At 41.3% G+C, this 12,988-nt stretch overlaps 1 protein-coding gene across 3 annotated transcripts in view; it reads right to left on the reverse strand.

Moving 5' to 3' along the window:
* Positions 1–12,988, reverse strand: part of arhgap10 (Rho GTPase activating protein 10) — an 80,371-nt gene that overhangs the window by 33,593 nt on the left and 33,790 nt on the right. For all 3 annotated transcript variants that reach the window (XM_015963780.3, XM_015963781.3, XM_070550074.1), the window contains exons 11-17: positions 10,415–10,496; positions 10,225–10,270; positions 10,073–10,141; positions 9,613–9,687; positions 6,758–6,842; positions 3,834–3,892; positions 1,943–2,048 (exon numbers count right to left, since the gene is read on the reverse strand). In XM_015963780.3, coding sequence (XP_015819266.1) covers positions 1,943–2,048; positions 3,834–3,892; positions 6,758–6,842; positions 9,613–9,687; positions 10,073–10,141; positions 10,225–10,270; positions 10,415–10,496 — 522 coding nt within the window. The remainder of the gene's footprint in view (positions 1–1,942; positions 2,049–3,833; positions 3,893–6,757; positions 6,843–9,612; positions 9,688–10,072; positions 10,142–10,224; positions 10,271–10,414; positions 10,497–12,988) is intronic.

Here is a 12,988-nt window from a genome sequence, read left to right on the forward strand (position 1 = left end):
GTCCCTCATGAGGGTATCGCACTGTTGAAGCGGCGCTGTGAGCAGCTGTGACCCAAAAAGTACCAGAACCGCTCACGGCGCATGCGCAATCCAGCATCAACACCGCTCGCCCGCTATTTCCCTAATAACACACGCTGTTATTGTCAAGATTGTCAAGAAAGCGTGTTTGTCGTGTTCATGTCAAATTAAACTGATCACAAAACACAGATTTACTTACCCATAAATCCCTGTGTGTCCTCCTGCAGCACTCCCGAAGGACAACAGGCAAAACAAGACAAAAAAGTCTGACGTGTTGCGTAAAAACTGCTATTTTTAACATTTTTAGGTCTGACGTGTTGCGTAAAAACTGCTATTTTTAACATATTTTTAGGTCTGACGTGTTGCTACCAGACGTACAGTGTGAGCAGTCAGATTGCATCCGAGAACTGGGTCGTGCAGTGTGAGCACATGGCTCGTGAGATCTATCCTGCGAGGAAGTCGTACAGTTTGAGCTGAAGCTGAGTGCTACGAGTGAAAAAGTCGCACAGTTAGCCGGAGGAGCGTGGGCCTAAAAATAGAAGTCCTATTCATTAAAATCTTTGATATGTGAACATCTCGCCTCTGATTGGTGAACAGCAACACAACTTTTCCGCTGCTTACGTTCACTCATCTTTCTTGGGTAAAAATGCAACGGCGGTGTTATCACCACAAATGACAAACGCCTAAAGGAGATCTGCCATGTTGTGGAGTCGCTAATGCTAATGGTTAGCTTCTATGAGCCTTCTCTGTCTTTTTTTTTCAGTTACTAATGCAGGCAATAGGGGTAGAGGACTATTTTCAAGTTCAGCATGCATGTGAAATGTATTTTAACAAAAAGCATTATGCATTTCTCAGTGAGCCTCCGCTTTAAGTTTAGAAATGGCGGCACTATGTGGGCGTGGTTTTTAACATCCACGGCCAGATCGAACACACAACTTGCATTAGTCGCCCGCTGCCATCGGCGTCCAACAATGATATCTTGAAACACAAATGTTTAGAAACTGGGACATTCTCTCTTGATGATGCTTTATCTTTGAGGTGGTCAGAAAAAAAGAAGAAAATATTTGTTTCAGTTATCTGTCTGGACGTGCGAAGAGATTTCACAGTCAAATTAAGATGATATGTGTCACAGCAGCAGAGAGACAGTTTAAATAGCTTCAAAGGATGCCTTTGAAGACAAAAACATTGGTGACAACTCACATTTATAACATCTCTGAAACCATTTCAAATAGAAGTGTGAAATTCTGGCTTTGCTTCCTGCCCCTGCAGGACATGCACACACGCCAACTTCAGAAAAACATTCAAGTCTCCAGTCTGGAGAATTTCACGCTGGATAATCCAAATTCAGTTTCAATAGCGCTGCCTTTTTACCAGTCCCTGATTCTGCAGTGGGTTTCTATGAAATAAGATCCACCAGACTTTTACTGCCTCGGGGAAGAGGGATTATTTACTTATCTTCAATTTGCTCATATTTGGTTTATAAAAAGCTTGCTGAGGTAAAACCTTGTAATGTTAGGTAAGACTATTGCCTAAATCTTTCTTCCTATCCAATTTACCCAAAAAGTGATGTGTAACGGTGGTATTTTGGGGAGTGTATAAAGTACTCTCAAGAGACAGCTGGGAATGAGTGTCGGAGTTCTTATGATTGTGTACAAAGCAGGCACCATTGTCCTTTAAATACCCTTGAATACACATGAAAATGACCCAAGGAAAGGCAGGAAAAAAAGCCAATTTTGTCAGCCAGCAGTGACTGGGTAGACGGAGAGAGATGGAGTGACAGCAGGGAAGGGGGAGTGATGCGAGTGGGAGTGAGGGAGATGGAGAGAAAAAGCATGCGGAGTGAGAACGAGGAGACAGACATGAAGAGCAGAAAGAGAGAACTGAGAGAGAGGAGGCGGAGATGGGGTGAACTATGACCACTCACTTGGCCAGATGCTTCATAAGCAGCCCGAGGACTTGCCGATTCCTCTCCGGTAGCTTGTGGACCAAACAGTGGACGGCTTGGATGCGAGACTCAGGACTACCCCCCTCTGTTCAAATGCAAAAAATAAAGAAAAATAAATAATGGCCGTGCACTCATTTTAATCTACAAGGATTTCTGTGAGATCATGAAGTGGCAAAAAGCCAGCACTGTTCAGCTCAAATATTACACTTTAAACAGATGATGCAACACCACACACACCGTTGATCCAAACAGATTTTGAGGTGAAAGTAAATTGAGGAAGTCAATGGAAAAAATAGTTAAGATAAAGTTTTCTGGACAGGAGGAAACCAGTAAAAGATGTTTGAAGACACAATAATGAGAGGCTATCACCCTCGGGTGTAAAGGCCTAATTACTATCCGAAGGCATATTCTTGTTCAGATAAACGAAAACGAGGTGTGATGAGCTGAACCCTCTGAATTTGGCAGCAGGGACCACCAGGCTGGCGGGGGGAGATAGCACTGCGTTGCTGTCGCTTTCGTGTAAACGGGTTGCGTTAAAAACCTCAGAGAGCATCCCCTAAACATTCCCTCACACACGTGCATCTGAACGCCCACACAGCAGCACACACAAAATATCATTACTATGGGAACGGCAAGGATTTAAACACGGGAAAAAGCTTCTTATGGCTGCTGTCATCCATCGAGACAAAAAATTATTTTATACTAATCCCCCCCCTCGTTATGAGGGCATTGCGAGCGCCTGATAAAACCATCAACCTGATCCAATTAAGGTGTTACTGGTGAAAAAACATTCACATTTGGTGTGCTTTGAAAACTTTTCAACCTGGTTCTTTTGTGGGTGATCGGGATGCTCCGATCCAATCGTGTGACAGGAAATTGGGTCCGATCAAGTGATTTTCAATAGATCGGAATCGGGTGGGAAAGAAAATTAAAACAACAGACATTGCTTTGAGTGATTTTCAAACGGAATAACAATGGCTTAGTTTTAAATTCAACAAGTTCTTCTGTATCAGTTTCCTTTGTTTCACAGATAACTCTGTAAAATTCCACAATTTAAGGTAGCTTGGGACTTCAGACCCCATAACATGTAGCGGTTAGCTAATCCAGAGCATATTTGTGGCCTAAAGAGAGAAAATGTCAGTAATTTGGATGCATTTTTAAAAAGACAACAAAGGGTGTGTAATGTGTGCAAACTGGGCATTTAACGTGGTTGAAAAAGTAAGTGCTGCTGATGCCTCACCTTAAAAAAAACAACTCTGCTCAGTTCGCTGCAACAATTCAGAAAAGCCATCCGTCACTAAAAGATACAATTAACTAAATAAATAGTCTACGGACAGCAAAAAGGCCAAGATAGAAGTACATTTCATTACATGGATGAGTGTCTGTGGTTGCAAACGTCGGGTTTTGCGTTCTCCTTGAGTGGCGATATGATCTGTTTTCTCTCCCTAACCTCACAAAGGCAGCACTCCAGGTGTTTTGTCGAAAGAAGTGACCCTGCTGCTGACCGACATGTGCCGTGCCATCCTTGTTGCTCAAAACAGTCACACACACCGAGTAAACCATTTGAAATATGAGCGACAACACCGGTAAAAAGTATTCACTCTCGTCAATTTTTCACTCTGTTATATTGCAGCAATTTGCTAAAATCAATTAAATTCAGTTTTTTTTCTCATTAACACAGAATTTTAGGCATTTATGCAGATTTATGAAAAAATAAAGATAAAAATAAAAAACAAAATAAAATGCTACCAACTTTTTGGTTGGTAAAGTGGCCTTTGTTATACATTCCAATACTTTTCCAATTTGAACATTACATGTCTAAATGGTTGGTTTTTTGGGGGATCTTTATCCTAATAGAGATGAAACTTACTTGCAAGGCTGATGAACTCTTTGTAAAGTCCATAGGTCATCAGTGGCTCAGGTAGGCTCCTGCACAGAGATGATGAGGGTGGAGGGAGGGAGGGGGTGGTTTGAAGGTGGAGGAGGAAAGCAGAAGTGAGGATGAGGGACAGAAATAGCTGGCACTGTTTTATGGGGCTGCACACAGCAATGATTAATGTGACTAGGCTAGGGGATGGAATTACAAGGCACACGCGTCTGAGACGGCCAAGTTCATCTGAAGGTAGATTCACACTGCAGTTGGATCACTGCCAAAAGTATTTAGCTTAACAGGAAACTGAAACATTTGACTTGCTTCATACCAGCAGGTGAAATAATATGGATGTGGATGCAGCCGGAACAATGTTTAGATAGCACCAAATGTCCCACGGAGTGATGAGAAATATTTATCTTTGACTTTTTTTTTCTCTCTCTCAGAAATTTAGTTTTATTGACATTAATGACAACATAATAATCAGCAACGTAAACAAATACAGGACTCACATCATTGTTAACATTTTGGCCGTTGTGACAGTTTACATGATTACTATCTTACCCAACTAAGAAACCTTCCCCAGGAGCCTCTGTTCTGAGAAACATCACCTTGACTTTAGGCCTTTCCAACCATAAGAAGATAGCACCATTTACCTAAATCTGAATGTTATTTTACTTTCCTTTACGTTGCTTTCAGCGTTAAATGATGTGGATATTTTGTTGACATATTATGAAATTATGTCACACTTGCCCTATTAACCTCGATACATTTAGCTGCTAGTGATAAAAACAACCGGATAATTATGTGTCAATAACTTGATAAAGTATATTTAAAAACACACATTTGAGCAGCTTATCAGTTTTTACAGAAAACGTACATTGAAAATCCACAACAGAATGACACAGAACATTTTTGACATAATTTTCTACAAATATCTACATGCCATAGAGAATACAGTTAACATAGATAAGAGATTGATTTGTTTTCTTATTTTGGTTTTTGTATTGTGTTGTGTTCAGCACCTTGGGACAGGAAAGCGCTTTATTTCCATCCATTTTCATCCGCTTATCCGGAGTCGGGTCGCGGGGGCAGTAGGCTAAAGCCTGATTCATGCTTCTCCGTCAGCTCCGCAAGGGACAGACACGCACGGATTGACGGAAGCGTTTTGCTCTCATACATTTCCGTCTCCTGGAGAGTGTTGCAAAGCAATTCCCCGGCAAGACAGCAGAGGGCGTAGCGCTGTTCTGTGGTATTCTGTCATGTATCCGGTCCAAGATAGTGTGTTTATTGTGTTTTTTTTTTGTATATAAGAGACTTTTTAACACAGACAAATTTGTCTCTCGTTCTCCTCCACTTCTTCATGCGCTCGCCACCTCTAAACCCACATTTCCTGTCATTTCCATCCACAAATAAAATGCTTGCTGCGCATCTTTTCACTCCTCCAGTCACGGGGGAATTAAACGTTCATATTTTAGAGTTTTTTCGCGAGGTATTCTTCAAGCTTCTCCGTGTCTGCCGCTAGTTATTCTCGACTCTTTATGTTTTTGAGGGCGCAATGGCAGAGGTGTAGACGACAGTGGTGCCCTGACCAATCACAAGCTTGCGTTCTCCGTCTCGTTTGACGGATGTTTTAAAAAGTGGGCTCGACTCCGTGCATGCTTGAGTGCCTGCCGGCGCCCTACGCAAGGACGGATAATGGTGTTGCGTGTCTTCGCACTGACGCAGACAGAGAAGCATGAGTCAGCCTTAAGGTTGGTTTATGCTTGACGCGTCTGCGAGGTTCGCACGGCTCTGCGTGGCGAAATTGCATCATTTTAACAACCACGCCCCTCCACCGCGCCTCCGCACGGCCCAAAATTTCCGCAACACGCACCTAGGAAAATTTCTAACCACGCGGACGGTCGGACGCGGAAAAACATGGCGGACCGGCAAGAACTAGTATGGCAGAGGTTCGTAAATACAGACATTTGTATGATTCAGCTCTCAGAGATCACCGTGATCAACATGTTGTTAATAATTCTTGGAGAGAGACAGCTCACACTGTCGGAAAAGACGAGGACGCTGTTAAAAATGCTGGAATGCCATGTTGTAAACAACAGTAATTTCTACTTCTACTATGGTGTAGTGTTGGATGCATGTCGTAGAGCTCCATGCTGCCCCCTCCATGCTGCCACCTATTCTTAGAATTCTGGGAAAACACTGAACTTTTTAATTGCCCTGATCTTCTTTCACAGTTATATTTCAAAAATTATAATTTGTCAAAATGGCCTATAACACCTGTGACTCTAAAGATTTATTCTGGGGGACTAAGTGGTTAAACAGCTCATTGGCTTGTTAATGTTGCAAACACCTGGACTAGCCGTTAGCTAGTCAATCCTGTCTAAAGTGAATGCTATTTCTCCCAACAGAAGCTGTTCAGAAAACCATCCACCTCAGATCAGATGGTAAAGATTAATAACTTTTCTCACTCATTTCCTACATGCAATTATTTGAAATGCCACATAAAAAGTATAACAAAACAGATAAACATAAACAACATTAAAGCTAAAATTAATTGCAATAAATAAGACACATATTATTAACTCCATTTAAAATGTGCAACACATTAAATACGATATTTCCTGATCAAGTACAAGAATGAGGATCTGTACATAACAATGATTGTATGATTGCTAACACAGACGTTACATAATATAGCTGCAATGTACACGACTCTACAGTAAATGCTGCGCAACAGTTAAAAACTAATGAGAATAAAAAGAAATGATGTGCTGAATCACTAAACTGCTAAATCCTTAATAGGATAAACTGAAAAAGATGGTTCGATAAGCTGCTAACATGTTAAAAATATAACAACAAAAGCATAAACGGCAAATAATTTACAGGTTTGTGTGCGCGCGCGCGTGTGTGTGTGTGTGTACCTCAGATAAAGCTTCAGTGCACTGGTTATCGTCTTGATATCCCAGTCTTCACTGGTCGATAGATCCACTTCGTTACTCTTCTCATCTACATGAACCATCACACAAATCATTATTGTAAAAAAGTATTTGAATATGAAGCAAAAAGCATCAACAACTACTCTATAAATTTATAACAAAGCCAAAGATATGTGTGTTACTTTGTGTTCAGCCTAGAAACGTCAAATAAGTCATATAAATATGTGACTTGTAATTAGCCATATGAGGATAAAAGCGTTGCTGGTAGCCTTGGAAGGCTGATTGCACTCCCAGTGGATGTGGAAAGAAGTTGGAGTTTCGTAGAGAGCTGCTAGTTCTATACTCATTAGAAGTTTAATTAATCCCTTACTACTTTACTGACTCCACAGGGACTCTGGAGGTGTGTTGTGCTGAAAATTCAGGGAGCTTTAGTCACACCTTAAGAAACCTCTGATGAATTACGGAAGATGTGGAAATGCAATGAGTCAGAGAGGAGTTTGAGAATGATTCGTATATTTCACAGAGCCTGAGTCACAACACGGATGGGTGGGAGGTGGTCTGATACTAGTAATTTTCTAATTTCATCCTTGCATCTCAAGCAGCACGACTGTGGTTTCTCTGGCTGGACGGCCAACAAAAATGACCTGTTTAATGTCAGGTTCTGGTTATTTATAGCCAGGTGTGTGTTTTATTTAAAGGTGCATGAAGAAAGAATATTGCTTCAGCCAAGAATTTTTTTCTAATTCACTGTTATCTCAACATTAGCCTTTTTATCCGATGATCGAGTAAAACTAAAATGGTTTCACTTTCTTTTGCTTCTAGGCCACTCATTTTACTGGTTTTCATTCTTTCCATACGATGAATCGACCCTGGTCTCGAAGATGAATTGTCACTTTTAATCAAATTATAAATTATGTACAATGTTTGTGGCAAAAATCCTGTTACTGGTTAATGCAACTTGTTCAATTTTAGTCCGGCACTCAAGCCCCCTCCTTCTGGTCCCCGGATCCCTCCGCCGGACCGAACCTTTCAGTCGGACCTAAGTTACAACGTCACAGGAGAGCCACTACCGGACTGTAAAAATCGCTGTTTCAGTCGTCTCTCTGAACATTTTCAATTGTCCCATTTAGTAATGAAACACGAGTCTGAAAGCAGCTTTGCTTTCTCGCTTTCTCAGCCGTCAGGTCTGCAGATCAGCTGATCCAGAAGCAGAGAAAAAGGATAAACCTCCAAACTTATTTTATCATTGTCAACAATAAAATGCAGCAAAGCATCATTTTACTTGCAATTATTCACTACTGAAAAACTTCTATGAGCAAAGGAAAAACAAGAAAAATGAACCACGAAAGCTGTAAGAAATATAATTTCTGTTTTTACATTTTTCATTTCAGTTCAGCTATTTAGAATTTTGTATCTTCATCACATTTAGCTTGTATTTTATTTTAAATATCTTCAGCTTTATTCATTTTAAGAGAATCTTTGTGTTGCATTATTTAGAAGAAAATAGTCATACCATTACAATTATCTAAAATATATATTTTTATTAGTGTTGCATGTTAAATGTTCTTCAAACTGCAGTTTATACTTTTTAGAACTATGTGTTCATTTATGACAAAAATACTTTACATACTATGAAATGCAGACCCCCCCCCACCACCACCACCACCTTCAGAGGGGACACCCACTTTTTCCTGAAGGGTCACCCACTTTCCCAGTTTCTGGCTAGTAACCAATACCCTGATCTTGCCAAAACTGTCGTAACAAAGACTGAAAGGGGAGCTCAATGTGACAGTTTTCTTCCTGCTCGTCATTCAATAGGGGCGGTTTTCTTTGTTCTGTGATCTGATCAGGTTGTTTTTGTCTTTAATCAGTGTGTCCTAGCAGCTTGAACTGTGGATATATTGATGAATGAAGGATGAAACTAAGACAATTTTTAAGTGTTTTACACAAATTCATGTACATACGAGTGTTAATATGTCTGTGGAGATGGGATTAAATGTGTACTTATGCTTCACCCATAATAATCTGTGATCAAAACTTCAACTGTATTCAAGAAAGACTTCTCAAAGTTTTTGCAGCAATGCGTTACTGATGCCTACAGGATGAATCTGCAGGTTGGCAGACTATATGGTCAGAGAGAGAGAGAGAGAGAGAGAGAGAGAAAGCGAGAGAGAGAGAGAGACAGAGAGAGAGAGAGAGAGAGAGAGAGAAAGCGAGAGAGAAAGAGAGAGAGAAAGAGAGAGAGAGAGAGAGAGACAGAGAGACAGAGAGAGAGAGAGAGAGAGAGAAAGCGAGAGAGAGAGAGAGAGAGAGAGAGAGAGAGAGAGAGAGAGAGAGAGAGAGAGAGAGAGAGAGAGAGAGGGTGTGTTGAGTCAGTCTGGCGGCTTCCTGAGCTTGTTGTCATTCTGAACGCAGAGCTGAAAGTGAGGTGGTGTCTGCTGGAGACAGCAGGAAACCACAGAGCTACAGAGAGGACAGAGGACACGCTCTGTAGCAAAGGAGTTGGATGAAAGGGAATAAAAACAAGTGAGATGTATAAAAGACAATGGAGAGAGGCAGCTGACAGAATGAGCCTGCCACGAGATCATGAGAGGGCTGGCTTAGAGCTGTGTTGATCAAGCGAAACCCAAAAAGGCAAGGACTCCCTGATTCTTGGGTTTGAGGGAAAGTTTGCATGACTCAGATAAGCTGAGTCATGCATTATTCTCAGCACTTTTTTCCTTTCGTACCAACAGCAGACCCTTTGTGTCGTCATAAGGAAAACATAATTTCACGCGAACAACTTATGGAAACTTCTAAATGAAAGCGAACCCAGCCAGCAATAACAATGAACCACTTACCAATCATCAATGAGAGAAGTTTCTGGACTTTGGAGCTCACCCCCCCAACGCGATACAGACCCTGGTCATTAATACCTAAAAAGACATAATGAGAAACAGCAAATACAAACTAATAAAGATGTGTTAAAGGAAATTACACTACACATATTTTTGAAATTCAACTTGTAGTAATGAAGAAATGGAATAAGAGGAACTAGGCCATTTTCCCCTAAAAAAAGGAGGTCAGAAAATCACTGGAGCTAATTCATTCAGACCATTCGTTCTACACAAGAAAAGCATTTGAATATCCACAATAAAAGCTGCCTGAAGCACCTGCTGGTTGGTCTTTTTTCTTCCAATATTGGAGAAACCCTGCCCTCTTGTGCATTAAACCAGAAACTGCACAAACACCAGCTGTTAATGGATACAATTCTAGATGTTTCCTTTACTGACCTAATAAAAGCCAACGTTTTGAACTCACCTCTTGACTCTATTGCACTGATGGAATACTTCATAAAGTTTAAACCCACATCGTCCAACTGGGCATCAACTAAGAGTGGAAACAATAGGTTTAAATTCAAATTTATTTAAATCCTTTCATGAATTTTAAACGTGGTGCAGCCAGAAACGTACTTCCTCGTTCTTTAGACTGATTACCACCAAAATACCCCAAACCAATCTGATGAAAAAAGTGCACAATAAATTAAATGATCAACATATGATTTTACATTCATCTGACAGATAGCTGTACTATAAGACAGCACTAATGGTTAAATTAGACATGAGCGTGTGGCAGATGGTGAAATGGTAGAGGTTGACTCACAGGCTCCTTCCCACCCATGGCCTGCATCCAGAGCTTGTAGTCATCTTCTGACAGGGCCTGCACAGTGAGCACCGTTCCTGGCCTGCAGGACAGGCCTCAGAGTTTCAGTATGGTAAGACATGGAGGGACTTCAGTTCCAACTTACAACATCTGATGAGTTTAGTGTCCTCTGATAACAAAATACTCACAGTCAAAGGACACCTGCCCTTTGAATTTACTCTAACTACAAACCTGAGCCCCGTGACACACACATTCATTTAGGACTAGATGCAGTACATGTGGCAGTCAGAATGGATGTGCATGCTCAACTTTCAACTCTATTAATACTACAGAGGAAGTGCTAAGTAGGATTAAGTTGTGAGACAGAATGGGGTATCTGTTACAGGAGGGTGTGACGAGCGTTCTCTGCACACAGCAACAAGCTGGAAGTGGATGAAGATCAGCTCTTTAACTAATAAATGGAACAGAGGTTACATTTACATGATCAGTCAATGCCAAACAAGGGGAACCGGGATATATGTTGTACTGCATTCCTTTTACATTTCTAAACACTAACATGCATCTGGAGCTGTGCACAACTTGTTCATAACTGCTCAAAGTTCCTAGTGGTGTGGGATACAGGAACAGAGATGCATCACTTTTACTTATTTGAGAGGTTTTGTAGCCGTTAACAATATGTGTGTGTGTGTGTGTGTGTGTGTGTGTGTGTGTGTGTGTGTGTGTGTGTGTGTGTTTGTTTGAAGCTCTTATTGTGAAGGCTTGAAAGAAGTTTTGGGGCCTTTGGTGCGGTCGTAAAGACTGCACCCCCAACTGATCTTGTATATCAGGTGAAGTACACCTATAGATCTTTGCTACGATAATAATAATAAAACACTGGAAACATACTGGAAAATAAGGTTGGGTGATATATAGAAAATGTGTGTGGGCCTAACATAAACACTGCAGCTATCCACCAATCAAAAATATTTCTTCATTTGTATGCAGAAGACAACCATAATGGCTTCTCCTTTTAGAGTGTTCTTTTCTGATTTCATTGGCTCTTGGTTCCGGTTGGCCATCTGATGCATCAATCAACAACTAACTGCGCCATAATATGTTTGACCTACTCGTTTGTGCTCGAGATGGCTCTACTCAGTCGGTGATATTAGGCTTTGAATGGTGAATTAGACGTTACCTTTCTCAGTGGCCTAGTGGTAGAGTGTCCGCCCTGAGACTGGGAGATCAGGGGTTCATACCAAATGGGCCATTCCCATCTGTACCGGGTCGGCTCGGGCCGGGTAGCCCCCGTCGGCCCCAGCCTGGCCCGGTTGATTCCACACATCCTTGCCTTAAGCCCATGTGGGCTGATTCTACCCACCAATCAGAAGCTTGCTCTAATGGAAGGTGTGAATTTGATGTCAGCAGTGGGTGTGTTGGCCCTGGTCGGCCTGAAGCAGACCCCCTCGAGAAGAGGGCTGAGAATGAGCCTTGGTTGGCCCGGAAAAATACCAGGCCACCCAGATATGTAAACAACCTACACTACCCGGCCCGGGCCGACCCGGTACAGATGGGAATGGCCCAAAAGACTTTGAACAAATGGGACCCAATGCCTCCCTGCTTGACACTCAGCATTAACGGGTTGGATTGGGGGGTTAAACCACCAAATAGTTCCCGAGCGCGGCTGTGTCTGCAGCTCACCGCTGCCCCAGGGGATGGGTCAAATGCGGAGAATAAATTTCGCACACACACCTGTGTGTGTGACAACTAATGAGACTTTAACTTTACTTTGAATTTCCGAGTGGTTTGACTAAACCGCTCCTTACATATTATTGACAGTCTGGACACTTTTAAAAAAACAGCTAAAGACCCTTTTATTTAAAGCTGCTTTTTACCTAAATCTTTTCTTTTCTTATTTTTAACTCAAATCTGTAATCGTCTTTCATCTGTTTACGAAATTTTATAAATTTATAACTTTTTATTTCATGATTGCCACATATATCAGTAGAATCACATGAATCTTTCCAATGTCCAATCGCCCAACCTCACTAGTAAATTTAAGGGTTCAACATTGGGATTGACTCGTATTATTTTAAAGTGTTTCTCAGCATTTCAGCTTTAACTCATTACCTGCGATTGACGATTTTAAAAATTGCATTTTTAACGAGGCGGGCCTTGGACGCAGCTCCCGCACCTTGAGAGTTAACATCGCAGCTCTTAAGCTGACCTTCACCCATGTGTGGCATACGTCACGTGATCAGGAAGCAGAAAAATCCATGAATTGGGAGATCGCTTTGGGACACTGCTGTTAAGAAAGTGAGGCGCTAACCGGAAAAGCTTCTGCAGCTCACACTTCGACAACGGATTGTGAAAGAAAGGAAAAAGCTAGAAACACACCGATGTTTCCTGATGTAAGAAGTGAGCCTACTCTTTCTTTTGGTAGCTTTGGTGTTTACATGATCATAAAGCACAATATTTTGTGACTCTTCAAAAAAAAAAGAAAATAAACAGTAAAAATGCTCAGAAATGCTGGCAGATGTTTTCAGTGAATGAGTTAATAAACGTCTCAAATTTGTTTTTTGCTTTTTGTTGTTTTTT

This window comes from Nothobranchius furzeri, chromosome 4, assembly GCF_043380555.1.
Source record: "Nothobranchius furzeri strain GRZ-AD chromosome 4, NfurGRZ-RIMD1, whole genome shotgun sequence".
Lineage (NCBI taxonomy): Eukaryota > Metazoa > Chordata > Actinopteri > Cyprinodontiformes > Nothobranchiidae > Nothobranchius > Nothobranchius furzeri.